This window comes from Polypterus senegalus, chromosome 4 (assembly GCF_016835505.1).
Source record: "Polypterus senegalus isolate Bchr_013 chromosome 4, ASM1683550v1, whole genome shotgun sequence".
NCBI classification, from domain to species: domain Eukaryota; kingdom Metazoa; phylum Chordata; class Cladistia; order Polypteriformes; family Polypteridae; genus Polypterus; species Polypterus senegalus.
The window spans coordinates 234089548-234117272 of record NC_053157.1 but is presented as its reverse complement, the minus strand read 5'-3'; the positions used below and the strand labels follow the sequence as shown (position 1 = coordinate 234117272).

Below are 27725 nucleotides of genomic sequence, written 5' to 3'. Positions count from 1 at the left end.
AAACCTGCATGTCTGTGGGAGGACACGCAGGGAGGACCCGGAAAGTGAACCCAGGTCTCCTTATCGTGAGGCAGCAGTGCTACCACTGCGCCACCGTGCCGCCCAAATGCTAAGATGAACTGGTTTATTTCGCCAGCTATTCTTGAAACGATGTGAACGATATTCGTTTTCAAGTAAGATAGAAAAGTAAGGCATTTTATATTTGTCATTGGATAGTTTTGTTTAAGAAATCAGAACAACGTTATATAAACATTTAAGCGAAACTGAAATGGTTACATGACATTTACTGCCCTCGTGTTTTTCAGAGCTGAAACCGACAGAGAGGCCTCGGGGGAAAAAAGCATGAGCATGCATAAGCGGTCTTTAAACACAAACGAGAAATTTGCGTTCTTTTTCTGGTAACAATACCAGCGTGTCAAACCCATTCTGGTGATTTTTCTTGGGCACAAACGTCATGTTTCTTTATTATTGCTCACATTTCAATTAGTCTGCACTGATTTGCATTTTTACAATGTCTATTTGTCAGTTTTGTAAAGCAGTGTTCCCTACGTTCAAGCCAAACACAGACCACAGTATGCTTCACAAAATTGCAACTTTTTCATTAGAACATTAGAACACTCAGGACGAGAACAGGCCATTCAGCCCAACAAAGCTCGCCAGTCCTATCCACTTGTTTCCTCCAAGAAAACATCAAGTCGAGTTTTGAAAGTCCCTAACATCTTACTGCCTTCCACACTACTTGGTCGCTTATTCCAAGTGTCTATCGTTCTACCACGCGTTTGTATGAGGCAGATTCCAGTCTGTCCCGTTCAGTCCGTGCCACATGTTCACTCGACTTCACGACTACCAGCTTAGCTAACGTCTCTGCAGGTTCACCAATATACAGTAGCTGCTAGAGAGTCTTTGGAGTTTTCTTTTGTCCTGAACACCACACGCAGCTAGTCCTTTAATAAGAGAGGAAAAAAATAATCCTCCCTCCGTCCGGTAGATGGCACTGCACACCCGGTTGGTTTTACCTTTCTTGCAACGTTTCGTAGAGTCCCTCCTTGATGTCTTCTTTTGTTTCTATGTTTATTTCCTCGGGCAGGCTGCCTTAGAAGACACGTGTTTGCACTTCACGGACTAAAGCAAACAGAGGAAAGAGAAGGAGGAGAGAAAGAGTGGCGAAGAGGAAGAGTGGAGGTAAGTAACGAGAGCGTATGGGGTGGGCGTGGGCAGGAAAACTAGGACAGCGAGAGGGCGATGAATCCTGAGAGAGAGAGAGAGAGAGAGAAGGAGAGAGAGAGAGAAGGAAAGAAGGGAGGAAAGTGAAGAAGAAAGCAAAACAGAACGAGTGGGAATCGCGGCAGTTTGTTTATTTCAGCTTTTGGGCTTCACGGCCCGCCGCTCACGCCGAGTCTCCAGGCTGCCGTGTACTGTGAGTCGCCCGCTCCCCCTGTCTGTGCTCAGGGGGTTGAGTTCCCGAAGAGGGGGCAGAAGACCCAATACGGGCGTCTTGAACTTGCGGTCTGCCTCAGAGGATCTCACAGAAGCGGCTTTGATGGCAGGCGGCCACCCGACAAAGCTTTATTCTGCCATTTTGTACCCACAGCGACATTCATTACTTCACATACGCGTGCTCGGTTATTCTTGCAAGAGTTATTGTATACCATTAATGACGCGCTGAACGGTAACGTGCAGTGAATACACTTGACTTACTTTTTTTCTCTGTACGTTTAGGATTCGTTTGCTCAGAGGTTGATACCGCTTGCTGCTTCTTGAGCTCCCCCGTAGCCTCCGTCTCAGAGTCGCGCGAATGGACCTGCAAGACAACTGTCATACTTAGCGCGATGAAAGACGTCACAGAAATCAACCGGAATGTCGAAGCAAATTATAGACAAGCCCCGATCCAAATCCGTTATGTAGTTCTCTCGTGAAAAGCATACAGACAGACAGACAGACGTTGGATTTCATATATATACTCAGCAAAAAAAGAAACGTCCTCTGACTTTCAACTGTTTTTACTTTCAGTAAACTTAATGTGTAAATATTTGTATGAACACTAAAAGAGTCAACACCATAAGACATAAACTAAAATGTTTCACAATGTCTCCCTGAATGAAGGGAGGCTCAAAATCAAAAGTACCAGTCAGTATCTGGTGTGGCCACCAGCTGCTTGAAGTACTGCAGTGCATCTCCTCCTCATGGACTGGACCAGATTTGTCAGTTCTTGCTGTGAGATGTTACCCCACTCTTCCACCAAGGCACCTGCAAGTTCCTGGACATTTCTGGGGGGAATGGCCCTAGCCCCACCCTGCGATCCAACAGGTCCCAGGCGTGCTCAATTCCCGACGATAAACACGAATCCGTCCATCACCCCTGGTGAGACAAAACCGTGACTCATCAGAGAAGAGCACTTTTTGCCACTCCTGTCTGGTCCAGCGAAGGTGGGTTTGTGCCCATAGGCAGCGTTGTTGCTGGTGATGTCTGGTAAGGACCTGCCTTACAACAGGCCTACAAGCCCTCAGTCCAGCCTCTCTCAGCCTATGCGGACAGTCTGAGCACTGATGGAGGGATTGTGTGTTCCTGGTGTGACTCGGGCAGTTGTTGTGGCCATCCTGTACCTGTCACGCAGGTGTGATATTCGGATGTACCGATCCTGTGCAGGTGTTGTTACACGTGGTCTTCCACTGCGAGGATGATCAGCTGTCCTTCCTGTCTCCCTGTAGCGCTGTCTTAGGCGTCTCACAGTGCGGACATGGCAATTCATTGCCCTAGCCACATCGGCAGTCCTCATGCCTCCCTGCAGCATGCCTAATGCACGTTCACGCAGATGAGCAGGGACCCTGGGCATCTTTCACAGTCGGTAGACAAGTCTCTTTAGTGTCCTGCGTTTTTAGATCTGTGACCTTAAATGCCTACTTTCTGTAAGATGTTAAGGTCTTAACGCCCATGTTAATTAATTGATTATGGTTAATTGAACATGCATGGAAAACATTGTTTAAACCCTTTACAATGAAGATCTGGAAAGTTATTTGGATTTTTAAAACATTATTCTTGAAATACACAGTCCTGAAAGAGGGACGTTTCTTTTTTTGCTGAGTATACAGTATATAGAGAGATAGTGATAAATGGATTTTCTATGGTGCTAGGGTGTTGTACCGTCTTAGCCATTATGGACGTAGTGAGAAGTCAAGCAAAATGACCTCTTTCTCCTGTTTTGCTCAATGAATCGGAGAGGTCTTTTATTTTTATTTTTTTACATTTAAGGAGTCTCATTTAACAGTTTTCTAATGCTTTTTCTGTCCTGGTGTCTATATAAACACAGTGAAGTCCACTTTCTGTATGACATTTTGCCTGAAGAAGGGGGCCTGGGTTGCCTCGAAAGCTTGCATATTGTAATCAATTGTAAGAGGGGTCATTTTGCTTGACTTCTCATTACAATGGATTTTCTAGTAATTCTGACGTATGTTCTTGTACAGTGCCATGCAAAAGTACTCGGTTCCCTTGAAAGTCGTCATCATTTTCTGCATGACATATTTGTACCCACATTTATCCATTCTGTGTTTTTAATGGGGACTCTTATACTGTAGGAATACATTTCCAAAGTGAAAAGCTGACAGACAGGAGACGGAGCTGGAGGTGGCTGAGTTAAAGATGCTAAGATTTGCATTGGGTGTGACGAGGATGGACAGGATTAGAAGTGAGGAAATTAGAGGGTCAGCTCAAGTGGGGAGACAAAGTCAGAGAGGTGAGATTGCGTTGGTTTGGACACGTGCAGAAGAGAGATGCTGGGAGAAGGATGATGAGGATAAAGCTGACAGGGAAGAGGAACAGAGGAAGGCCTAAGAGAAGGTTTATGGATGTGCTGGGAGAGGACATGCAGGTGATGGGGGTGACAGAGCAAGATGACGAGGACAGGAAGAGATGGAAGAAGATGATCTGCTGTGGTGACCCCTAAATGGGAGCAGCTGAAAGAAGTTGATTAAAACTATGTAATTTCTCTCCTCCCTCTCCCGACAACCTCACCCAATTGTAGAAGGCGGAGGAGAAAAACGTGGGTTTTAACCGAGCCTTAAAAACCTCAGTCGAAGGAGAAGATCTGATATGGAGTGGCAGATCATTCCAAAGTTTTGGAGCAATAACTGAAAAAGCCCGGTCACCCTTAAACTGTAGCCACGATGTAGGAATTGTAAGAGGCAAATTGGCAAGATGACCTCAAGCCTCTTGTTCTCGAAAGGGGTTGAAGGAATTTGCAGAGTTAAAAATATGAAGCTTTGCACTGAGTGTGACGAGGATGGACTCCTTTCTAATCCTGTCCATTAGATGGGTCAGCTCAGGTTGAATGGTTAGGAGACAAAGGCAGAGAGGCGAGATGGCGTTGGTTTGGACACGTGGAGAAGAGAGATGCTGGGTAGATTGGGAGAAGGGTGCTAAGGATAGAGCTGAGAGGGAAGAGGAACAGAGGAAGGTCTAAGAAGGTTTATGGATGTGCTGACAGAGGACATGTACTGTAGGTGACGGGGGTGACAGAACAAGATGATGAGCCAAAAGAAGAAGACGACTATCGCTTCTCTTCTCTTTTTTTTATTGTTTTTTCAAATGTGGGGTGGGGTAGAGGGGCACAGAGATGGCCCAGCCCAGGGTCACCTGATTGAATTAATCCAGCCATGCATGCGATGGGTCGTGAGGGAGCACAAGCCTATCCGGGCTGCACCAAATACAAGGCAGTAACCAACTGCAGACAGGATGCTAGTCCATCACAAGACACTCGCGCACACACACACAGTGACGGTGGGTAAACTCGGAGATCTCCATTCAGCCTAACTTGCAATCCACTGGCATGTCGGTGGCGTACCTGGAGCAGATTAAACAGAGACGGGGAGAACATGCACACTCTGTACAGACCGCAACCGGGAGTGGCAATCAAGTCAAGGACACGGGGGCCGTTTAAATTGTTTGTAAGAGTTGTTCTCCCTCCACGCAGGAGATGGCAGTGTTTGTACTGTCCACTGTGCACCACACCATCCCCACATAATTTCCATGTGTTCAGCTTTCCTAGTACCCAAGAAACCCATTGTGTCCTCCAGTATCCTAAACTCTGAGATATTGGTTGAGAGTGTCAAATGCTTTTACCCATCCATCCTTCCACTTTCCAAACCTCTTGCCCTGCCCTGAGTTGCTTTAGCAGGATGTCCGATGGATTCGGGTGAGAGGCCTTCAGGTGCAGACAGTGGGTTCCTCTCTGCTCCAGAGAAGTCATTTTGAGGCAGGGCTCGTATGTGGGGACGTCACAATGCCAGAACTTCTGTATTTGAAATTGACACCAGTGACATTTTACAGTCCTCGATGCCTGTTCAGTGCCACGGCCAAAAACAAAAATCCCATTTTATTAAAAGTACCTGCATTACTCAGGTGAAGAGTAGTGTGTAATCTAAAAAATGTACTGCAAAAAAAAAATGCAAGGTCCACTTTTGAATGAGAGTTTAGCATCAAGTCGGTGACACTTGTGGGCTGTTGATCTGGTCAGTTTAGTAGCAGAGGGGCTTGTTCATCAGTTTAATGAAATGAACAAGAGGGGGCAACAATGAGACGACCCCCAAAACAGGAACGAATGGTTTCACAGCTGGAGGAAGGCCACTGACATTTTTCCCTCCTCATCTGTTTTCCATTTGTCTACTGGTCAGTGTCACTACTGGTAGCATGAGGCCATACCTGGACCCTACAGAGTTTGGTGGCACAGGTAGTCCAACTTCTCCATAAATATGTGCCTCCCATTGCCAGAAGGTCTGCTGTGTCTTCCAGCACAGTCTCAAGGGCATGGAGGAGATTCCATGAGACAGACAGGCAGTTCCTCTAGGAGAGCTGGACAGGGAACCTCGTAGAAGGTCCTTAACCCATCAGCAGGACCCACCGCTATCTGCTCCTTTGGGTGAGGAGGAACAGGATGAGCACTGGCAGAGCCTACAAAATGACCTCTACCAGGCCACTGGTGTGAATGTCTCTAGCCTGAGGTTCCGACATCCTCTAGTGGGCACCGTGGAGCTCGATTGGCATTTGCCATAAAATATCAGAGTTGGCAGGTCCACCACTGGCACCCTGTGCTTTTCACAGATGAGAGCAGGTTATCCCTGAGCACATGTGACAGACATGAAAGGGTCTGGAGAAGCCGTAGAGAACGTCATGCTACCTGGGACATCGTTCAGCATGACCAGTTTTGGTGGGGGGTCGGTGATGGTATATCTAGGGAGGGAGGTGTATCAATGGAGGGACGCACAGACCTCTACAGGCTACACATCAGCACCCCAGGACTGCCATCAGGTATCGGGATGAAATCCTTGGACCCCCTTGTCAAACCCTATGCTGGTGCAGTGGCTCCTGGGTTCCTCCTGGTGCACCACAATGCCTGACGTCATATATTTGCGAGACGATGAAGAAAATGATACCATTGACTGGCCCAAACACGCTCACTAATCTGACCTCAAGCCAAAAGAACACCTCTGGGTGGGACATTATATCTGGGTCCGACGCCTCAAACTGTCCAGGAACTCGGTGATGACCTGGTCCAGATCTGGGAAGAGATCCCCCAGGATACCATCCGTCATCTCATTAGGACAATGGCAGGCAGGCAGGCATACAAGAAAATGGGAGTCGTACAAACTACTGAGTATGATTTGCAGTTGCTGCAATGACATTTCAGCAAAGTGGGCGAGCCTGCCAGCCTGCCACATCGTTATTTTTTTCCCTTTGATTTTTGGGGTGTCTTTGAATTCAGCCCTCTGTCGGTTCATCCTTTTCATTTCCATCACACAATGTGCCATCTTCTCGTTCCTCACACATCGCCATATCAGTCCATAGCAGTAGAGAGAGCCAGCAGGATTTTTTTCCCTATTGAGATCTGATGTGTTTTTGAAGTGTTCCTTTAATTTCTTTTGAACAGATTATATATACATATGTACACAGTGGGATGCAAAAGTTTGGGCAACCTTGTTATTAGTCATTATTTTCCTGTATAAATCGTTGGTTGGTACGATAAAAAATGTCAGTTAAATATATCATATAGGAGACACACACAGTGATATTTGAGAAGTGAAATGAAGTTTATTGGATTTACAGAAAGTGTGCAATAATTGTTCAAACAAAATCAGGCAGGTGCATAAATCTGGGCACCGTTGTCATTTTATTGATTCCAAAACTTTTAGAACTAATTATTGGACCTCCAATTGGCTTGGTGAGCTCAGTGACCCCTGACCTACATACACAGGTGAATCCGAGTATTTAAGGGGGTCAATTGTAAGTTTCCCTCCTCCTTTAATTTTCTCTGAAGAGTAACAACATGGGGGTCACAAAACAACTCTCAAATGACCTGAAGACAAAGATTGTTCACCATCATGGTTTAGGGGAAGGATACAGAAAGCTGTCCCAGAGATTGAAGCTGTCCGTTTCCACAGTTAGGAACATATTGAGGAAATGGAAGACCACAGGCTCAGTTCAAGTTAAGGCTCGAAGTGGCAGACCAAGAAAGATTTCGGATAGACAGAAGTGACGAATGGTGAGAACAGTCAGAGTCAACCCACAGACCAGCACCAAAGACCTACAACATCATCTTGCAGCAGATGGAGTCACTGTGCATCGTTCAACCATTGGCACTTTACACAAGGAGATGCTGTATGCGAGAGTGATGCAGAGGAAGCACAAACAGAGCCGCTTGAGGTCTGCTCAAGCACATTTGGACAAGCCAGCTTCATTTTGGAATAAGGTGCTGTGGACTGATGAAACTAAAATGGAGTTATTTGGGCATAACAAGGGTGTTATGCATGGAGGAAAAGAACACAGCATTCCAAGAAAAACACCGGCTACCTACAGTAAAATATGGTGGTGGTTCCATCATGCTGTGGGGCTGTGTGGCCAGTGCAGGGACTGGGAATCTTGTCAAAGTTGAGGGACGCATGGATTCCACTCAGTATCAGCAGATTCTGGAGACCAATGTCCAGGAATCAGTGACAAAGCTGAAGCTGCGCCGGGGCTGGATCTTTCAACAAGACAACGACCCGAAACACTGCTCAAAATCCACTAAGGCATTCATGCAGAGGAACAAGTACAACGTTCTGGAATGGCCATCTCAGTCCCCAGACCTGAATATAATTGAAAATCTGTGGTGTGAGTTAAAGAGAGCTGTCCATGCTCGGAAGCCATCAAACCTGAATGAACTAGAGATGTTTTGTAAAGAGGAATGGTCCAAAATACCTTCAACCACAATCCAGACTCTCATTGGAACCTACAGGAAGCGTTTAGAGGCTGTAATTTCTGCAAAAGGCGGATCTACTAAATATTGATTTCATTTCTTTTTGTGGTGCCCAAATTTATGCACCTGCCTGATTTTGTTTGAACAATTATTGCACACTTTCTGTAAATCCAATAAACTTCATTTCACTTCTCAAATATCACTGTGTGTGTCTCCTATATGATATATTTAACTGACATTTTTTATCATAACAACCAACGATTTATACAGGAAAATAATGACTAGTAACAAGGTTGCCCAAACTTTTGCCTCCCACTGTGTGTGTGTGTATGTATATATATATATATATATGTATGTGTATATATATACTGTAATATGTATAATATATATATTATATACAGACCCTGACAAAAGTCTTGTCGCTTGTATTCAAATTGATCGGAAGTGCTGCTAAAATATATTTCTAATCAAGATTTTGTTACAATAAATGGGTCATTTTAATCCCATCAGTTTTTGTAATAATGTTTCAGTGCAAAACGAAACTGACAAAAAGTATTCTAATATTCACAGCTTGGTAAAGCCCATTGAGTCCATTTTTGGCAGGACATAAGTGTTGTCCCCTTGTCATATGAGCTTCACCTGTGACTAATAATGGATCAATTAGGTCTCAGGTGTGTATAAAAAGAACCCCAGTACACTAGACCTTCACATCAACTGCAACGAGACCTCTGCAAGCATGCTTAAGATTCATCCTGAGACTAAAGTGTTGATTATCAAGAGGCTGAAGACCAAATCCACTGCTGATGTGGCAAACACCTTCAATGTGTCTCAGCCTCAAATTCAGAGGATAAAAAAAAAGATTTGAAGAGACTGGAGACATTTTTGACAAGCCCAGGTCAGGAAGACCCCACAAGACAACTGCTCGAGAGGACCGTTTGTTGGCTCGAAAATCCAAGGCCAGCTCATTTTCCACTGCAGCAGAGCTTTACGAGACCTGGTCACCTGAAGCCCCTGTGTCAACCAGAACAGTTTGTCGGATTCTGTCTCGAAATGGCCTCCATGGTCGAATCAGTGCCCATAAGCCAGCACTAAACAAAAGACAACTGAAAAACCAGGTGGCATTTGCCAAGGCCCACAGCCTGCTAAAAGGATGGACGCTGGAAAAGTGGCAGAAGGTGGATTTTTCAGATGAATCTTCTGTCGAATTACACCACAGTCACCGCAAATATTGCAGGAGACCTACTGGAACCCGCATGGAGCTGAGATTTACCCAGAAAACAGTGAAGTTTGGTGGAGGCAAAATCCTGGTCTGGGGTTACATCCAGTATGGGGGGATGCGAGGGATCTGCAGGGTGGAAGGCAACATCAATAGTCTAAAATACCAGGAAATCTTAGCTACCCAACCATAAAAAAAGGGCAAATTCTGCAGCAGGATGGTGCTCCATCATCAAAGTTCCTTAAAGCGAAGAAGATCAAGATGCTCCAGGATTGGCCAGCCCAGTCACCAGACATGAACATCATTGAGCATTTGTGGTCTAGGATGAAAGAGGAAGCATGGAAGACGAAACCAAAGAATATTGATGAACTCTGGGAGGCATGCAAGACTGTTTTCTTTGCTATTCCTGGTGACTTCATCAATAAATTGTATGAGTCCTTGCCAAACAGGATGGATGCTGTCCTTCAAGCTCATGGAAGTCATACAAGATATTAAATTTGGATCTCACAGCACCACTACTTCATTTGCTGACATATTTTTGGATTTGCAGTCAAGTTGTTCATTTTCTGTATAGGCAACAAAACTTTTGTCTTGCCCAAATTTGACCTTTCTGTCTTGATTAAATGATAAATCTTTTTTCAGTGAAACTAATTTATTTCGGCGCATTAAGCATCATTTGGGAGGGCTTTAGCTTTTCATATGAGCTATTTCTAACACCAGTTGATTAATTAAAAGTCAGGTTAATAGCAGGAGTTTCTACAAAATAGAGAAGTGACAAGACTTTTGTCAGGGACTGTATATATATATATATATATATTAAAAATAGCAGCGTCCCCAGCACTGACCCCTGTGGAATACCACTCTTTAAATCGGCCAGTTCAATTACAACTCGCCCCTTATCGGTCACAACATTGTGTTCTCAAAGCCCCCATGAATCTACTTCTGAACAAACTCTCCATAAAGGGATAAAAGTGGCAATAACAAAAGCTTTTGTGCGTGTTTTGCTATTTTTCTCTAAATGATGAGCACAATTCTTGCAATCGCGCCCCGACATTTTCCTGCCTCAAACATTCTGCTCTTTTTCTTTTCGACGTGTGTTGATGTGGTGCTGTTTCATCGCCTTTGTGAGCCATTTCCACATTTGGTTTCCCCTCACATTTCTCTCATATATGGTAGCATCTTCTGAAGTTATTTGTCTACTTTCAGCCAAGCAGGAGTGCAGTAGTGAATTTCAGACAGTACTACTAATGCTGAATCCTAACACGTTTCCAGAGTTGAGATTTTTTGTCATCATTGTATCAGTTGTTGTGACATTCCTAGCTGGAAGTGACATCAGAGTCGTCTTCCTGACAGAATGATAAACAGGCACGAGAGAGCATGAAAAGAAGAGGAGTGAGAGGAGGAGTGCTTCTGAGTGTGGAGCAGTGAGATGACAAACATGGTGGTCTGAGTGGGATTAACAGCCAGTTAGACAGGTAGACCACTGAAACTATAGGTGGGCTTACTAATGTTGTTAGTGGCTGTTTTGTTACGGGAAAATGGTTCCAGGGATATGAACATAAGTAGGCAAAGAATCAGAGAGAAGAGGTCCAATACTTCTATTTTATTTACTAAATCAATTATAATAATCAAACACATCTAATGCAATATAATGCAGACATACAAAAGCAAAACAATACTTACAAACATATGAAAAGGCACAGAGCCATCATCCCAGACCAGTAGACTGAGGGGGCCCGCTTGTCAGTCTTGTCAAAGGATCAACTTATTATTTGCCCTTCCAATTTACCGGGCGGTGCGCGCTTTCCCCACGGTTGAGCCTCCAAAGAAACTGAGGGCGAAACCTTCCCTTATATACTATTTGAGCGTCCTTGCCCAAAGCGGCTTACGTGTAAGCAGTGTATACAGAAGTGATTAGTTTCAGCACACACACCTTTCCACGGGACGCGGTGTTGTTTTGCACTTGGTCCTGATGATGACGACACCTGGTACCAGGAGGCACACAAAAATAAGAATTGCATAGTGAAGCCCTTTGAAGTGAAAAACAAGTCAGCATGACCCTCTGGCCATATTCCCAGTACTTTTCCTTCTTGAAGCTGGTTTTTGTGCTGAGCGACCAACGCCCATCTGCTCTCTTGATCCCCTTCCTCTCTTTAGAAAAATCCTTCCATTACATTCGGCCCCTCGCTCAGCACAAACCCAGCGCTCTTGCCCTTCTTGTTCTGATTGCAATTTTTCGTAAAGCACAAAATACATAACAGTTAAATATAGTCATTAAAGCAATAATAATAAAACAATTGTCCATAATAAATGCTTTTTCTTCGCTTGGAGAAATATTTTTCCAGTGAAATTACAATTTTTCTTCAACCCAGGTACTTTGCGACCGTAGAGGGTCACCTCCCTGGGGAGCGGTTACTAGCACTTCACCCAAGGAGTTTCTTCTGATTTGGTATTTCATCATCCACATTGTCATTAAGAAAAGAATAAGAATCTTTAACTGAAGGTGTCCATGGTTCAAGAAATTGGGTGCACACCTGTTTGACAGCAACTCTAGTAATAACTAATTAGGAAACTAGTAACAAGCAACAACGCATACTATTAAGAGAGTAATTTCTGCTTCACTAACATGAACCCCCATGATACCCAGGTTCAAATAAAGTTAATACTAATTAATATTATTGGTGATGATACAGATGGCATAAATATTTATCTTAAATAACTCAAAAATTCTCAGTTTTAGGTTGCCACCGCTGTGCACAATGATAATCAGAGATAAAGTCCTTACACACCTCACCATGCTCACATCTTAACACACTCATTCATAAAATTGCCCAAATATACACCCAGCTGTGGTCTCAACCTTGAGCCACCTTTATCACATTAATGCAACCATCTTGTGGACAGTAGGTGTCAATCCTCCCTTCGAAGATGTCAGCACTACTTCCAAAATGCAAATCACTGGGTCATTTTGAGGTCACATTTATTTCAATTTCAATTTCAAGGGTTGTACCCAAGCTTCTTATTAAGGATTCATATCTTCAGAGATCTTCAAACTTCATTTGGGCTTTTTAATTCACTGACCTCACACTCACCACTGTATGTATAAGACACTCCATCTCCTATGGGCCAAATTATTACTTCATTTCACTGATTTCCATAACATATACTCATCAAGCCATGATGTTAATCATTTGACCTGTATCACCATCAACATGCTAGCCTAAACTGTTTTATCCTCTTCTAAAAGCTATAGATGTCCTGACCTATAGTATGTGTCCCTTATCCCCAAAATACTAGTCATGTGTGTCATCCCATATGCTTACTATTATTCTTTTCAATTAATTAAATGTACCTAAATGTAAAGTTCTACATTATTTGCTATAACACTACAATCAATAACCTAGAATATCTAAACTGGACTGACCCTGACTAGTAATAGTGCATTGTCCCTTCAATGACAATCACTTAACAATCTCTAATAGATCCCTTATGTTAGATTAGATTCAATTCTGATTAACTTTACAAATAACCAAATCATTGGTCCTTAAAGGTGACTTATTATCTCATACAAAATATCAGAAGGCATATCAAAACATTTATCTAAAAATACAAATTATATAGTATTCCCATTAATACAAACATTCATTAAATACATATTATTTAGGAATCCCTATATTCTGCTTTGTCTACAAATAATTAGCTTTCCCTTCTATATCTTTCACAGTTCAAATACTTTTAACCCAAAAGATGTTGCCATTTGTCAAACAAGTGGACAGTCAAAGCAGGCTCCAGCAAGAACATTGAGCCCTGCAGAGTAAAAGTGTGACAGATTTTCTTCTCTAATAAGGACCAAAGCAGGTGTTGGGGTCCAACATCCCAAGCAAAAGGACCCAAGTAGGCAGATGTCATCTATGATTCGGAATCCACGATGATCTTTTGGGCTCAAACATCACCAGCATAGTTGAGCTCTTGGCAGCAGGTATCCATGATGTCTGGAACTGGAATCGAAGTGCGTTGTCCAGTAGTCAGCTGATCGATGGCCTGATTCATGACTTGATTCCCTCTTTGGTATGGCTGGGTTCTCCTTGGAGTCAGATAATTAGTTTATCTGCAGACCTTTATCACAGCCCAATCTCTGGTTCAACTTCAAATGCTGTCATCTACGATGCACTAGGAAAAACAGCTTTCACCTGCAGATGTAAAGACTTAAAATGCTCATTTAAATAGTCAGCATATTAATTCTTCATTGGTAGCTACTTATGGATCCAAAAAACAATATGTCATAAGATGTCAGATCTGTTTCGTTGGGGGTACCCCTATTAAAAATATTGCTAGCAGTGAAACAAACGGTCAGTTCAATCCAGTCTGTGCTTGTCTGAGTCAATTTGTCTTTAAACAATCAGAGTAAAATTTAGATTGATAAGCACAAAGTTCAAGTCCTCCTTTATAGCTGTTTCCAGTTTGGCTGGTTGCAATTTCCACTCAATTAAAAAAAACATGTCCCAAGTCATTAAAATAAAAGTCAATCAATGTATTACAAAAGGAAAAGTACTCAATAATAAATCATTACAAAAATTGGTCCCAATAATATTGACATAATATTCAAATTATCTGCATTTGTTCCAAGATTTAAACTGGTTTCAAAATGTAAAATTTAAACAAAATTAAACACAACATATCAAGCAGAGTCAAGAAAGAAATCCACAATCTAGACGGGTAAATTCTCAATCTTTTCCTTGGTGACATTAAATAACAAAAGGTTAGGCTCCACACTTCTTCCCCATGTATCTAATCACAAACCATTGTTCAGTTATGCAAAGTCCTAAAAACATTTTTCTTTTTACACAAGGTGTTCATTTTTAAAGTTTCTATACATGTATAAAAGTGAGCCTTCCATTAGTTTTGTTGTGATCCCAGTATTCCACTGTATTTCACACAAACATGTCAATATTACACACAAAGGAAATGAGGAAAGAAATCAATATATCAAAATGCCCTATAATGCAAAATGTGTCTTTATTTACTATAAAGCCCTCTAAGAAATTTGCACATTTCTACCCATATTTAGAATGAAGAACCCACTTGTTTATCAGGTAAACTAAGAAAATACTTCAAATCTACTTCAATTATATACACTGATTTTCTTTTCCCCATAACCTTCTGTCAAAGACAGTTGATCTTGCACATTCTTTCATTGTTATCTTCCAGATGTTTTATTACACGTTTTTCAGAATGTTGACTCCAAAGAGTACAGTCTGTTTTCCTCTTAGTTAACCCTCCTTATTCCCTTTCTTTCACTTACAGTTTGGCATTGGCTCTTTTTATACTGCCACATGCCATTCTTCATACCCATTGTCGCATTTGACCATCACCAAACAAATGCACACCATATTGTCACTTACACTTACCTTCATTACCACATACAAGTAACCCTCACATTATAGCAGCTTTCCTTGTGCTCTGCCTCTCCAATATACAGTAAATTTTGTTTTCTAAGCAGCACTAATCAACATAGGCTTTGAAAGGAGTATTACCAATAACCTGCTTCATTTTGGTAAAAGAATGTCTCCTTCAATCGAAATTTACTCATTTTAATTAAAATCCTCCCTTTTATCAGAGTCTGGCCAGTACTCAAATAAAAGGGGTGCTCATATAATATGCTTAATCTGGAGACCTTTTACACCACCTGTTCAAATCTTTTTTAATTTAGAATTAAGAGCTCTTTTAATTTCAACATTTACATTCACAATAATACCAATTATTTAATTCTTGCAAACAACACATATTTTTACACATTCTTTTAAGCACACTGAAACCTATTTAACATACACACACATAGGGATCCCTCTAATACACTATATAACATACAAAAAATCACCCAAAACCATTGTTTTAACACATTCAACTTTACCTCAGTTTTGTTACTTATTATCACTTATTACTAAAAGTGATTGCATTCTTCATTTTATCAAATGTTACTCATACTCACATTTATTTTAACCCATATTTACTCAGAGCTCTGGAAGTTTATATGCACACGGCAGCTTCAGCAAATCATAGTTGAACTACATTACCCAGAAGTCTCCATGTTTTTGCTTTCTTACTCCCAAACACACGTACGCACCCACAGAACAAACAGGCACGCTCACACATTTTTAGCACAAACATATTTACACACACACAGAGAACAATTAATGCTCAGGCATACACATAGTATACAGGCACACACATTGAATAAGTTCAGCACAGACATATTCATATACACAAACATTAGCGAGCGCCAGGTACCTTTGATATTAAATACAGTGCACTTTTTCTTTTTCGCATTATATTCTTCTCAACGCTTGTTATTCTTTTTGGTGCTATCCTCCTACATTTTTCTGAAGGCTGCTTTACTTATCAGACTATAATATAAAACAGCCTCTCATGACGTTAACGGATGTTAACTCTAACACGATTCTACTCAGCTCGAAACGGCGCTGGTTTCTAGATCAAGGAGACTCCATTGGCGAAATGACTCGGTGACAACGAGGAATTGCTTCCGTGGCGATCCATTCCTGCGCCAATTAGGGCAAATCCAACTATCAAGAAATCACGCGGTTCGATACTACAGAAAGACAGCACTCCCGTCAAAAAGACTAAACTGTAAATCACGCGGTTCAATACCACAGCAAGACGGCACTCTCGTCAAAAAGACTAAACTGTCATTGAGAATATTAACTCAAAACAAACAACATGTAAGCTTCAACATAAATCACAAATAAACTCGAATCATGGCATAAGTGCTAACTACTGCGCCACCACACACTATAACACTGAGCGATCGTTGCTTATTCTATATGGCATTCTCTTTATACATTGCTACGTGTACTGCTAGCTGCTCGCAAATTTTTAGCCAGGTATTTATCTTGGCTATGCATAAGGCTGCCTTTTCCGTCATCCCCTCGGCCCGCTGTACCCGCGGCAATAATACAGCTACCTGGGATTCGGCCATCGAGGCCGCCTAACGCACCCACCAAGTCTATTTGCATTTTCTTAAGCGCGGCTAGTACATTGACTGGTGTTGGGGGGCCTAAACTTTGCCAATATTGTGCTAATCCCCCCCCCACATCTCAATTCTCTGGCAGTCTTCCCACACCGTTTCCTCCCAACCGGGAAGAGGTAAAGGAGCTGCCTCAGGGTCTTTATTCTTCTTCTTAAACATCTCTGATTTCTTTTTGCCTCACTCAATAGTTCAATATTTTACCAGATTCCCCAAAATCCTGTTCGTGACGCCAAAATGTTTTGTTACGGGAAAATGGTTCCAGGGATATGAACATAAGTAGGCAAAGAATCAGAGAGAAGAGGTCCAATACTTCTATTTTATTTACTAAATCAATTATAATAATCAAACACATCTAATGCAATATAATGCAGACATACAAAAGCAAAACAATACTTACAAACATATGAAAAGGCACAGAGCCATCATCCCAGACCAGTAGACTGAGGGGGCCCGCTTGTCAGTCTTGTCAAAGGATCAACTTATTATTTGCCCTTCCAATTTACCGGGCGGTGCGCGCTTTCCCCACGGTTGAGCCTCCAAAGAAACTGAGGGCGGAACCTTCCCTTATATACTAATTGAGCGTCCTTGCCCAAAGCGGCTTACGTGTAAGCAGTGTATACAGAAGTGATTAGTTTCAGCACACACACCTTTCCACGGGACGCGGTGTTGTTTTGCACTTGGTCCTGATGATGACGACACCTGGTACCAGGAGGCACACAAAAATAAGAATTGCGTAGTGAAGCCCTTTGAAGTGAAAAACAAGTCAGCATGACCCTCTGGCCATATTCCCAGTACTTTTCCTTCTTGAAGCTGGTTTTTGCGCTGAGCGACCAACGCCCATCTGCTCTCTTGATCCCCCCCTCTCTTTAGAAAAATCCTTCCATTACAGTGGCTATAAAACGTGACTCTGTATGTTTGTGTGTGTGTACTGAACACACTCTCTTCAGTGTCAGTATCTGTTGGTTTCACTGTAATTGATGTGTGACTTATGAATACATCCAAGGCTAAGTCTCTTTGAAATGATGGTCTTCATTTAGGCCAAATCAAGAACCTGGATCTGTCTCTCTTACATTTTGACCAGACTTGTGTAGATATGTGCTGCCAGCGTGAAACGTTTCCAAACACAAATGCCAAAATTTGTAAACGTTGTCACGTTTCGTTTGCCTTGGCCAGCTAAGATTTTTGTCTACTGTGAAATCTTTTTTTCACTCCAGATCTGTGGAGATCTTCTTAGGCTGACCTGGAGGGTCCCCCAGCATTTCATATCTCACATAAAACGTAGCTGGAAATCGTATGTGTGTTGTTAAAAAATTGGAAGTGACCCTGAAACATGCTCAAGTTATTTTAGGTGACTGTATGAATTAATTATATCACTTTTATTGTTGACAGATAAAAATGAACCTCCTTCCCAGTTCCCAAGGCCATGCAGAGCAGTGTGGAATGGTCTCCAGTCCAGTGTCTGTGCGTGCAAGAAGAGAATCTTAGAAGAGGATAGCATACAGTCAGGGAGAAAAGAGTTTCACACGCAGCAATGGCCTCGGCTAACACTGAAAGCGTGGCTGAAAGGCTAGCACACATTAAACAGGAGGACTGTGAGTGGGGCACACCAGAAGATGTGTGCGTGAAGCGGGAGGATTGCGAAGGCGACGTTTCGGTGTTTAAAGAGGAGGAGTGCAAGGGGGAGATTGTGGAAGTCAAAGTTATGGATTTGGAAGATTTGTCCGTTAGCCTTGAACTGCAAAAGCACAAAACTGGCAACATTTTCAAGCAAGATTTTTGTGAAGAATCCCACTCCAGTTTGCAGCCCTGGGTCACAGACATGGGACAACTGGCTCCCCAGCAGAATTCTGTGGAACTGAAATCGGAGTTTGAAGAGAAAATCGGTGATGGAAACTGGAGAGGAGAAGAAGGAGAACAGAAGTCATCTAGCAAAGTGGGAATAAGTAAGTGATGTGGTTAAACGTGAAAGAAGATTTACACGTTCTTCCGCTGTTTTGTCTTGTCTTTTGTAGGTGGAAATTCGAGTGAAAGGCACAGATAGAGACGAGGAGCCCGAGTGTATAACGACTAGCAAATAATAAACTGTGAAATTGTCTGAAAGCTCGGAAAAGTTGAATGAGTCCAACACATAGCTTTCCCAAGAAAAACTATCATTTTAATCATAAAATAACATGAGTATTATCCATCCATCCATTATCCAACCCGCAATATCCTAACTACAGGGTCACGGGGGTCTGATGGAGCCAATCTCAGCCCACACAGGGTGCAAGGCAGGAACTGGGCAGGGCACCAGCCCACCAACAGGGTACACACACACCCAGCACTCAGTAGGGACAATTTAGGACCGCCAGTGCACCCAAGCTGCATGTCTTTGGACTGTGGGAGGAAACCCACGCAGACACGGGGAGAACATGCAAACTTCCACGCAGGGAGGACCCATGAGTATTATAATTAACGAAATGAAACATTCATATCTTCTTAAAAAATATGTTCCAATTAGGAAAGAAATGTGCCAAAATAAAAATGACTCCGTCAGTCCATGCAGCTGAGTCTACTGGAGTGACTTTGGTCCAAACACTTCCGTCATTTTTTTTAATGCCGTGCCATGTTTTGTGCAGATGGAGTGACTTGTTTGTGCCAGTCATGTCCACAGACGCTCGTCCTCACACAGACACAAATTTTTTTTTTACTCTGAAAGTAGATTCCTAAATCTTGTACGCCTGTCTCCCTTTTTTCCGAGATCACAGCCCTGACTTTACTCTGATTATTATAAATTATACACTCGTGGCCAAAAGCTTTGAGAATGACACAACTATGAATTGTCACAAAGTTTGCTGCCTCAGTGTTTACGATGGCAATTTGCATCGACTCCAGAATGTTACAATACAATACAATACAGTTTATTTTTGTATAGCCCAAAATCACACAGGAAGTGCCGCAATGGGCTTTAATAAGCGCTGCCTCTTGACAGCCCCCTAGCCTTGACTCTCTAAGAAGACAAGAAAAAACCTTGTAGGAAAAAAAAAAAATGGAAGAAACCTCCGGAAAGGCAATTCAAAGAGAGACCCCTTTCCAGGTAGGCTGGGCGTGCAGTGGGTGTCAAAAGAAAAGGGGGTCAATACAATAACACAGAACAGAACAAATCCTTAATACAGCATAATAATAAAAATATTAGAAGTACGGAGCAGAATTTAACAGGAGATGATATCACATAATAAGATTTGGATTTGTTTAGAGTCCTGGAGACCTCATCCATCAAGCTGCCTCCCCATTTGGCCAATCCACGGCTGAAACGTTGCTCCGATGAAAGGACCCCTCTTTCCCACGATTCCTGTGATCCTCCATCAGGGATGACTTTACCACAGGCAGGCAAAACAACTTGGCAGGTGGGCCGTGGCACCAAGTGCCACATTTGAGTACCGAGAAGAGAAACAGAATAGATGAGGAGGGTTAGTAACAAATTCTAACTATCATATTACTTATGTTTTAGTGCTAATGACTAACAACAGAGATGCAGTCTGTACAGTTAATCAGCAGCTCTAGTCAGGGTGTGCTAAACTGAAGTAGTGAGATTTGAAAGCTGAGACTGAAGGGGCATCTCTTATAATAGCTGGCAGACCACCCCACAGTTTAGGGCCCCCTGTAACTAAAAGCTCGACCTCCCACTGTTATTTTATTAATTCTTGGAATCACAAGCAGACCGACATCTTGAGATCTTAATGTGCGCTCAGGTTTGTAAGTCATGATAAGTTCAGACAAGTAAGCCGGACCTTGGCCATTTAATGCTTTACATGTTAAAAGGAGGATTTTGAAATCTGCCCTAAACTTAACCAGGAGCCAGTGTAAGGATTTAAGAACTGGAGTGATGTGTTCGTATTTTCTAGTTCTTGTAGTAATTCTTGCAGCAACATTTTGGATTAACTGGAGGCTGTATAGAGAACAGTTTGAACAGCCAGTGAATACCGCATTGCAGTAGTCAATCCTACTAGAGATAAATGCATGAATTAATTTCTCACAATCCTGTTTATTTAGAAAGCGCCTTAATTTCCTAACATGTTCTGAAGAGGAATCCGATGAATTGTCAAGTCCCTCTTTGCCATGAAAACGAACTTCATCTAAAAAAAAAAAACAAAACATTTCCACTGCTACAAAAGGGCCATCATTGCTTTGCATAAAAAGGGCTTTTATTGCTGCTAGTCAGACTGTACCTAAATCGACCATTTAGCAGATCATTGAGAACTTCAAGGAGCGAGAGAGGTTTAGATGTTATGAAGAAGGCTCCAGGGCACCCAAGAAAAATCCTGCAAGCGCCACAACTGTCTCCTAAAGCTGATTCATGGCTCGGGATCGAGGGGGGCACCTCCAGTGCAGAGCTTCCTCAGGAATGGCAGCAGGCAGGTGTGAGTGGGGCAAAGACTTTTGGAGGATGGCCTGCTGGGTGTCAAGAAGGGCAGCAAATCTTCAGGGACAGACTGACATTCTGGGATTGGATTGCTGGGGGAAAGTCATTGTCTCTGATGAATCCCCTTTCTGATTGGGGGAAAGAAAAAGTGAGCGGCGCTACCATCAGTCCTGTGTCATGTATGCCAACAGTAAAGCATCCTGAGACCATGCATGTCAGCCAAGGCAGTGGGCTCACTAAGAACACAGCCATGAATAAGGAATGGGACCACAACATCCTCTGGGATCAACTTCTCCTAACCATCCAAGAACAGTTTGGTGACCAACAATGAACTGTCCAGCATGATGGAGCACCGGGTCATCAGGCAAAAGTGACAACTAAGTGACTCTGGGAACAAAACCTTGGAAATTTGGGGTTCATGGCCAGGAAACTCCTCACTGAGAACTTGTGGTCGATCCTCAAACAAAAACCTCCCAATTCTGACAAACACCAAGCATTGATTATCAAGAATGGGCAGCGGCCATCAGTCAGGATTTGGCCCAGAAGTTGATTGCCAGCCTGCCAGGGTGAACTGCAGAGGTCATGAAAAAGAAAGAAGGGGCAACACTGCAAATATGGACTCTGCTTATAAACTTCATGGACTTGTCAATAAAAGCCTTTGAAACTTCTGAAATGCTTGTCATTCTGCTTCAGTCTACCAGAGAAACATCTGACACAAAGATCTCAAAACACTGAAGCAGCCAACTTGGTGAAAACCAACACTTGGGTCATCCTTCAAACTTTGGGCCATGGCTGTAGACCTTCAGAATATGTGGGAAAGAGTCTAGTCTAGTACTAGGGTGTTGTACCGTGTTAGCCATTATGGAGGTAGTGAGAAGTCAAGCAAAATGACACCTTTATTTGGCTAACTAAAAAGATTACAGTGTGCACTTAGGAGCTTTGAACCATATGTGACATCCCATAATATTCTCAAGCACTGTTCATTCAGTTCAGGGTAACATTTGGAGGTGGAGCAGCAATGTCAGACAGCAGGACAGTAGAGGGTGTTAGTCCAGTCCGAGCCCCTTCATCCCTACTAACAAGCTTAAGAGTCTACCTGGCCTGCATATTCTTTTAGAGTGTGATAGAAGGACTGGAGTCTATCAAGTAAAACTGAGGCAGGCAACATGTGAATGGTAGGTTTGACTACACAATGGGGGTCTGAAAATCGAGAGACCACCTTATGAGAAGGATTTAGGAGTCGTAGTGGACTCTAAGCTATCGACTTCCAGACAGTGTTCAGAAGCCAATAAGAAGACTAACAGAATGTTAAGTTATATAGCGCCTTGACGTGTGGAGTACAAGTCCAAGGAGGTTCTGCTCAAGCTTTATAACACACTGGTGAGGCCTCATCTGGAGTCCTGTGTGCAGTTTGGGTCTACAGGCTACAAAAAGGACATAGCAGCACTAGAGAAGGTCCAGTGAAGAGCGACTAGGCTGATTCAGGGCTACAGGGGATGAGTTACCAGGAAAGATTAAAAGAGCTGAGACTTTACAGTTTAAGCAAAAGAAGATTAAGAGGTGACATGATTGGAGTGTTTAAAATCATGAAGGGAATTAGTCCAGTGGATCAAGACAGTGACTTTAAAACGAGATCATCAAGAACACGGGGACACAGTTGGAAACTTGTAAAGGGGAAATTTTGCACCAGCACTATTAGTAAGTTTTTCTTTACACAAATAACGATAGACACTTGGAATAAGAGACCAAGTAGTGTGGTAGACAGTAAGACGTTAGGGACTTTCAAAACTCGACTTGATGTTTTCTTGGAGGAAACAAGTGGATAGGACTGGCGAGCTTTGTTGGGCTGAATGGCCTGTTCTCATCTAGAGTGTTCTAATGAAGGCCATGTGGACGACAGCAGAGTGCAGAATTTGGCCCAGAATGCTGGGCCCCCTGAGTCGGCAGATAAAGCAGACTGACCTGCCAGATTCCCATTTCTGTTGGTCTGCTGATACCTCCGAGTCTCTCTGTGGTTAAGCCATAAAGCATTGAGTTGGAGCCATGAGTGGCAGTGCTAACCACTGGGCCTCACTAACGCAAGAGAAGGTGTAGCTCTATTTATTTATTTTTTATAAAATTTTATATATATATATATATATATATTATAGGAGTAAAGTTGGACAGTTTAACATCTGTGGCAGAGAGACAGGCATTAAGCAAACTGTCAGTCATAAAGAATCCACTGCATCCACTGAACAGGATCATCTGTCGACAGAGGAGCAGCTTCAGCGTCAGACTGCTGTCACCGTCCTGCTCCACTGACAGACTGAGGAGACCCCACACTATGCGACTCTTCAATTCCACCTGGGGGAGTAAATGCTAACATTATTTAAAGTTATTGTCTGCTTTTACATGCTTTTTTATTACTATTTAATTTAATATTGTTTTTATGTATCAGTATACTGCTGCTGGATTATGTGAATTTCCCCTTAGATAGATAGATACTTTATTAATTCTATCTATCTATCTATCTATCTATCTATCTATCTATCTATCTATCTATCTATCTATCTATCTATCTATCATATAGTGCCTTTCACATCTATCTATCTATCTATCTATCTATCTATCTATCTAGTGCCTGTCATATCTATCTATATAGTGCCTTTCATATCTATCTATCTATCTATCTATCTATCTATTTTATAGTGCCTTTCACATCTATCTATCTATCTATCTATCTATCTATCTATCTATCTATCTATCTATCTATCTATCTATCTATCTATAAAGAAATCTAACAAAGAAGGAAAAGCCAAATGTACCTCCTAGATTGCCATTCCTGTTGGTCGTCTGTCTAGTCAGCAACTCTCTCTTTTATTAATTAAAATGGAGGTGAATGACAACAGAATAAGACGAGGCTCCGGGGCCGATTCCATCACTGAAGATGATCCGTTCGCCGGAGGGTCCTGTTAAAAATGAGCAATATAAATGAGTGGAACACTGAGAAAATCAAATAAAATGAGGGGGCAATAGTGTTATGGAGGGGGTCTGAACTTGAGTTTTACTTGACAAAAACGCACTTGCCAGATCCCACTCATCCATTTTCTTAACCTTAGGTCACCAGCATCTTCGGAGTAAGGTAGGCATCAACCTGAGAATGGATGCCAGTCCCCTGCAGGGCACCACACTGGCACACACACAATAATAATAATTAATAATTCTTTGCATTTATATAGCGCTTTTCTCACTACTCAAAGTGCTCAGCAATTGCAGGTTAAGGGCCTTGCTCAAGGGCCCAACAGAGCAGAGTCCCTATTGGCATTTACGGGATTTGAACCGACAACCTTCCAATTGCCAGTGCAGATCCCTAGCCTCGGAGCCACCACTCCGTTACACCAGGTGGTAATTAACACAGCGGACAGATCTGAGGGCTAGGAGGGGAAGACAGAGAAACTGAACAGACACCAAGTGAACATGCCAAGTCCCAAACACACAACAGGCAGAGCCAGGATCTCAGTCCAGTCCACGTGACAGATACCGCTTTCACAATGATCTATTCTAATAAAGTGTTTGTGTTATTGCAGATTTCCTGGAGAATTGCAGCTTCTCTGTGTCTTCATTCCATCAGCGCCCCCTTCGGCATGGACTACGGCAGGAACAGGTCAAGGAGAAAGTGAAGAAATCGAAAAGAGGATCTGAGAAGCTGACCTCGGCGTCTTTGCTGTGCAGTTCTTTTACAGCAGACAATCCGACACCGACAAAATCCATCAACACTGACCGACGACAAGTCCATAACACAGATCAAGAGGTGTTACACACCAGGCGCAAACGTGGGAAAACTTTAAAAAGAAAATCTGCCTGCAAAGATAAGTCGATTCATTCAGTTAAGAAGCCGTTTGCCTGCTTAGAATGTGGCAGACAATGCCCAAATCGTAGCAGCCTCCAAAGGCACATGCAAGTTCATACGGGAGAAAGGCCGTGTTCTTGTTCTGAATGTGGCAAACAATTCTTTGACTATAACACTCTTCAGAGGCACACCCGGGTTCATACTGGAGAGAAACCCTATTCCTGTTCTGAATGTGGCAAACAATTTCCTTACAGTAGCTCTCTTCAGAAACACCGGCGAATTCACACAGGAGAGAAGCCGTTTGTCTGCTCCGAATGTGGTAAAGATTTCTCATTCTTGTGCAATTTTCAAAACCACTTAAGGATTCACAGTGGAGAAAAGCCTTACTGTTGCAATGAATGTGGCAAACAGTTCGCCCAAGGAAGCAGCTTACGAAACCACATCAGAAACCACACTGGAGACAAACCTCACTGTTGTTCAGAATGTGGCAAACGATTCTCAAAACTAAGTCATCTTCATAGGCACACAAGGATTCACACTGGAGAAAAGCCATATAGCTGTCCTGAGTGTGGCAAACGATTCTCGCAAGTAAGCCATCTTCACAACCACGCGAGAACCCATACAGGAAAGAAACGAAAAGAGAAAAAATAACCAAATATCACAAACTGCTATCGGAGATGAGCCCGATGTGAAATAAAACCACAGAGAGTGTGGCAGTGGTGCTGGTCTTATTTAAAAAAAAAAAGTCAAATCCCAGGCCACACTGTTAGGAACAATCCAAGCCCTGACAGCAAACCTAAAAGAATATGCAAAATTCACACCAGAGAAACAAGCACACTTCAGGACTCAAGAGTGTGAGGTTCACTCCTGTCCTAAAAAGTTAGCAAACTAAACCATTGTCCAGAAAAGCCATACAGCTATGCTGAATGTGGCAAACAATTCTTTGACAGTAACCATCTTCCTGTGCACATACACAACTTCAGGCTGGAGAAAACCGTCCTCAACGCATTTACCTGCACACATGTAACTGAGTTAAAGCAGAAAGCTGGTTTCTTAAAAATGTGATTACTGTATGTACACAAGTAATCATTTGGAGTTCTTCTTTTGGCAAAATGCTCCTGACGTGATTAAACTGCGCAAAAAAAAAAACAGCTAAACGTCATCATCATCAACAACATTTATTTCTATAGCACATTTTCATACAAATAATGGAGCTCAAAGTGCTTTACATGATGAAGAAAAGAAAAAGACAAAGTAAGAATTAGAATAAGACGACACTAATTAACATCGAATAAGAGTAAAGTCTGATGGCCAGGGAGGACAGAAAAAACAAAAAAAACTCCAGATGGCTGGAGATAAAAAATAAAATCTGCAGGGGTTCTGAGGCCACGAGACCACCCAGTCCCCTCTGGGCATTCTACCTAACATAAATGAAGCTGTCCTCTTTGGATTTATTCAGCCGCCATAAATCTGAAAACAAGCATTGAAGCCTGTGATCATTTCCTTGTCGTATATATAAACGTCTATGAGTGGAAGTGTCTGTCTGTCTGTCTGTCTGTCTGTCCGGCCTGGAAGTGAGAGGCAGAGTCGGAGTAAGGGTTCCACCTCCGAGGATACACAAGCGTGGCCAGCACATCGGCAAAATGAAACCTCCGAAGAAAAAGTCACTCACTTAGCTGCTAACACAGAAGCGGGGCGAGCACATCGGTAAACGGTATCCCTTTTTACTTTTCTTCCCGCCGGCGAGCATGTCGGCAAAACAAATCATCCGAAGAGCGAAAAAGTCACTTAGCTGCTAATACACAATTGAGGTGAGCACATCGGGAACATGAAACCTGAGAAGAAAGACAAAGTCGCTTAGCCGCAAATACACAATTGAGGTGAGCACATCGGGAACACGAAACCTGAGAAGAAAGACAAACTCGCTTAGCCGCAAATACTCAAGCGCAGTGGGCACATCGGGAACACGAGACCTCCGAAGAAAGACAAAGTCGCTTAGCCGCAAATACACAATTGAGGTGAGCACATCGGGAACACGAGACCTCCGAAGAAAGATAAACTCGCTTAGCCGCAAATACTCAAGCGCAGTGAGCACATCGGGAACACGAGACCTGAGAAGACAAAGTCGCTTAGCCGCAAATACACAATTGAGGTGAGCACATCAGGAACACGAAACCAGGCTCGGTCTTAGGTAGTATGGGGCCCTAGGCGAAAGGGTGAAAATTAGACCAAGGAGACGTTTTCTTGTAACATTACGAGGTCATCACCCTGCATCCCTTTTTCGCCCGTTCGACCCATAGAGATCTTGACTCAAACCGCTCCGCTTTTATAGACAGCCGCCCACGCGGACACGCCCCCGCTGGCCCACGTGAATTAAACATGCAAAGGGAGGGGCTGGCCGGGGGCCTGGCCGCCGTCGATCCGGGGCCCCCCGGACGCCGGGGCCCTAGGCGGTCGCCTACTTCGCCTATGCCTAAGGTCGGGTCTGACGAAACCTCCAAAGAAAGACAAACTCGCTTAGCCACAAATACACAAGCGATGTGAGCACATCGGGAACACGAGACCTCCGAAGAAAGACAAAGTCGCTTAGCCGCTAATACACATGTGAGGTGAGCACATCGGCAGCACAAATCCTCCAAGGAGAGAGAGAGAGAGAGACGCCCAGAGGCGTTCCTTTCAATTACCTGACATCTCAATTTTTTTTCTGGCCATTTCAATAGTTTCTAGGACCCTGGGCTTTTTACGGCATGGCCTCACACAGCTAAGTGTTTTATAAATACCTTTACTCCTTCAGTATTTATTTACCTGAGACACCGATGATTTGCGGTTGTGGAAGAAATTTAACTGGCACCGCCCACTGGGTGTCCCGTATTGGCAGGAGGAAGCGTCAGTCGTTATTCTTTATCTAAATCTTGCAAGAGGCAACACAACAGATCGTATTAGCAAGGGTTACCAAGGAAAAGGGCGTCCGTCCTCGGCGCTGTATTTCTACAATTCATCGATTAG

The 27725-nt window shown here is 42.9% G+C and overlaps 1 protein-coding gene across 1 annotated transcript; it reads left to right on the top strand.

Annotated features, from left to right (window-relative positions):
• Positions 1–1063: 1063 nt before the first annotated feature.
• On the top strand, positions 1064–25914 carry LOC120528168 (zinc finger protein 501-like). Its single transcript, XM_039752251.1, has 3 exons — positions 1064–1182; positions 17875–18428; positions 24457–25914. Exons 2-3 carry the CDS (start codon positions 18017–18019, stop codon positions 25368–25370), a joined length of 1326 nt encoding a protein of 441 aa, XP_039608185.1. The 5' UTR covers positions 1064–1182; positions 17875–18016; the 3' UTR covers positions 25371–25914.
• The last annotated feature ends 1811 nt before the right edge of the window (positions 25915–27725 follow it).

What these genes read in the sequence shown, in the direction of transcription:
- LOC120528168 (XM_039752251.1), top strand. Translation starts at nt 18,017, where the DNA reads ATGGCCTCGGCTAACACTGAAAGCGTGGCTGAAAGGCTAGCACACATT. An exon ending in ATCTAGCAAAGTGGGAATAA is followed by an intron (nt 18,429 to 24,456) that starts GTAAGTGATGTG and finishes GTGTTATTGCAG; the next exon opens with ATTTCCTGGAGAATTGCAGC.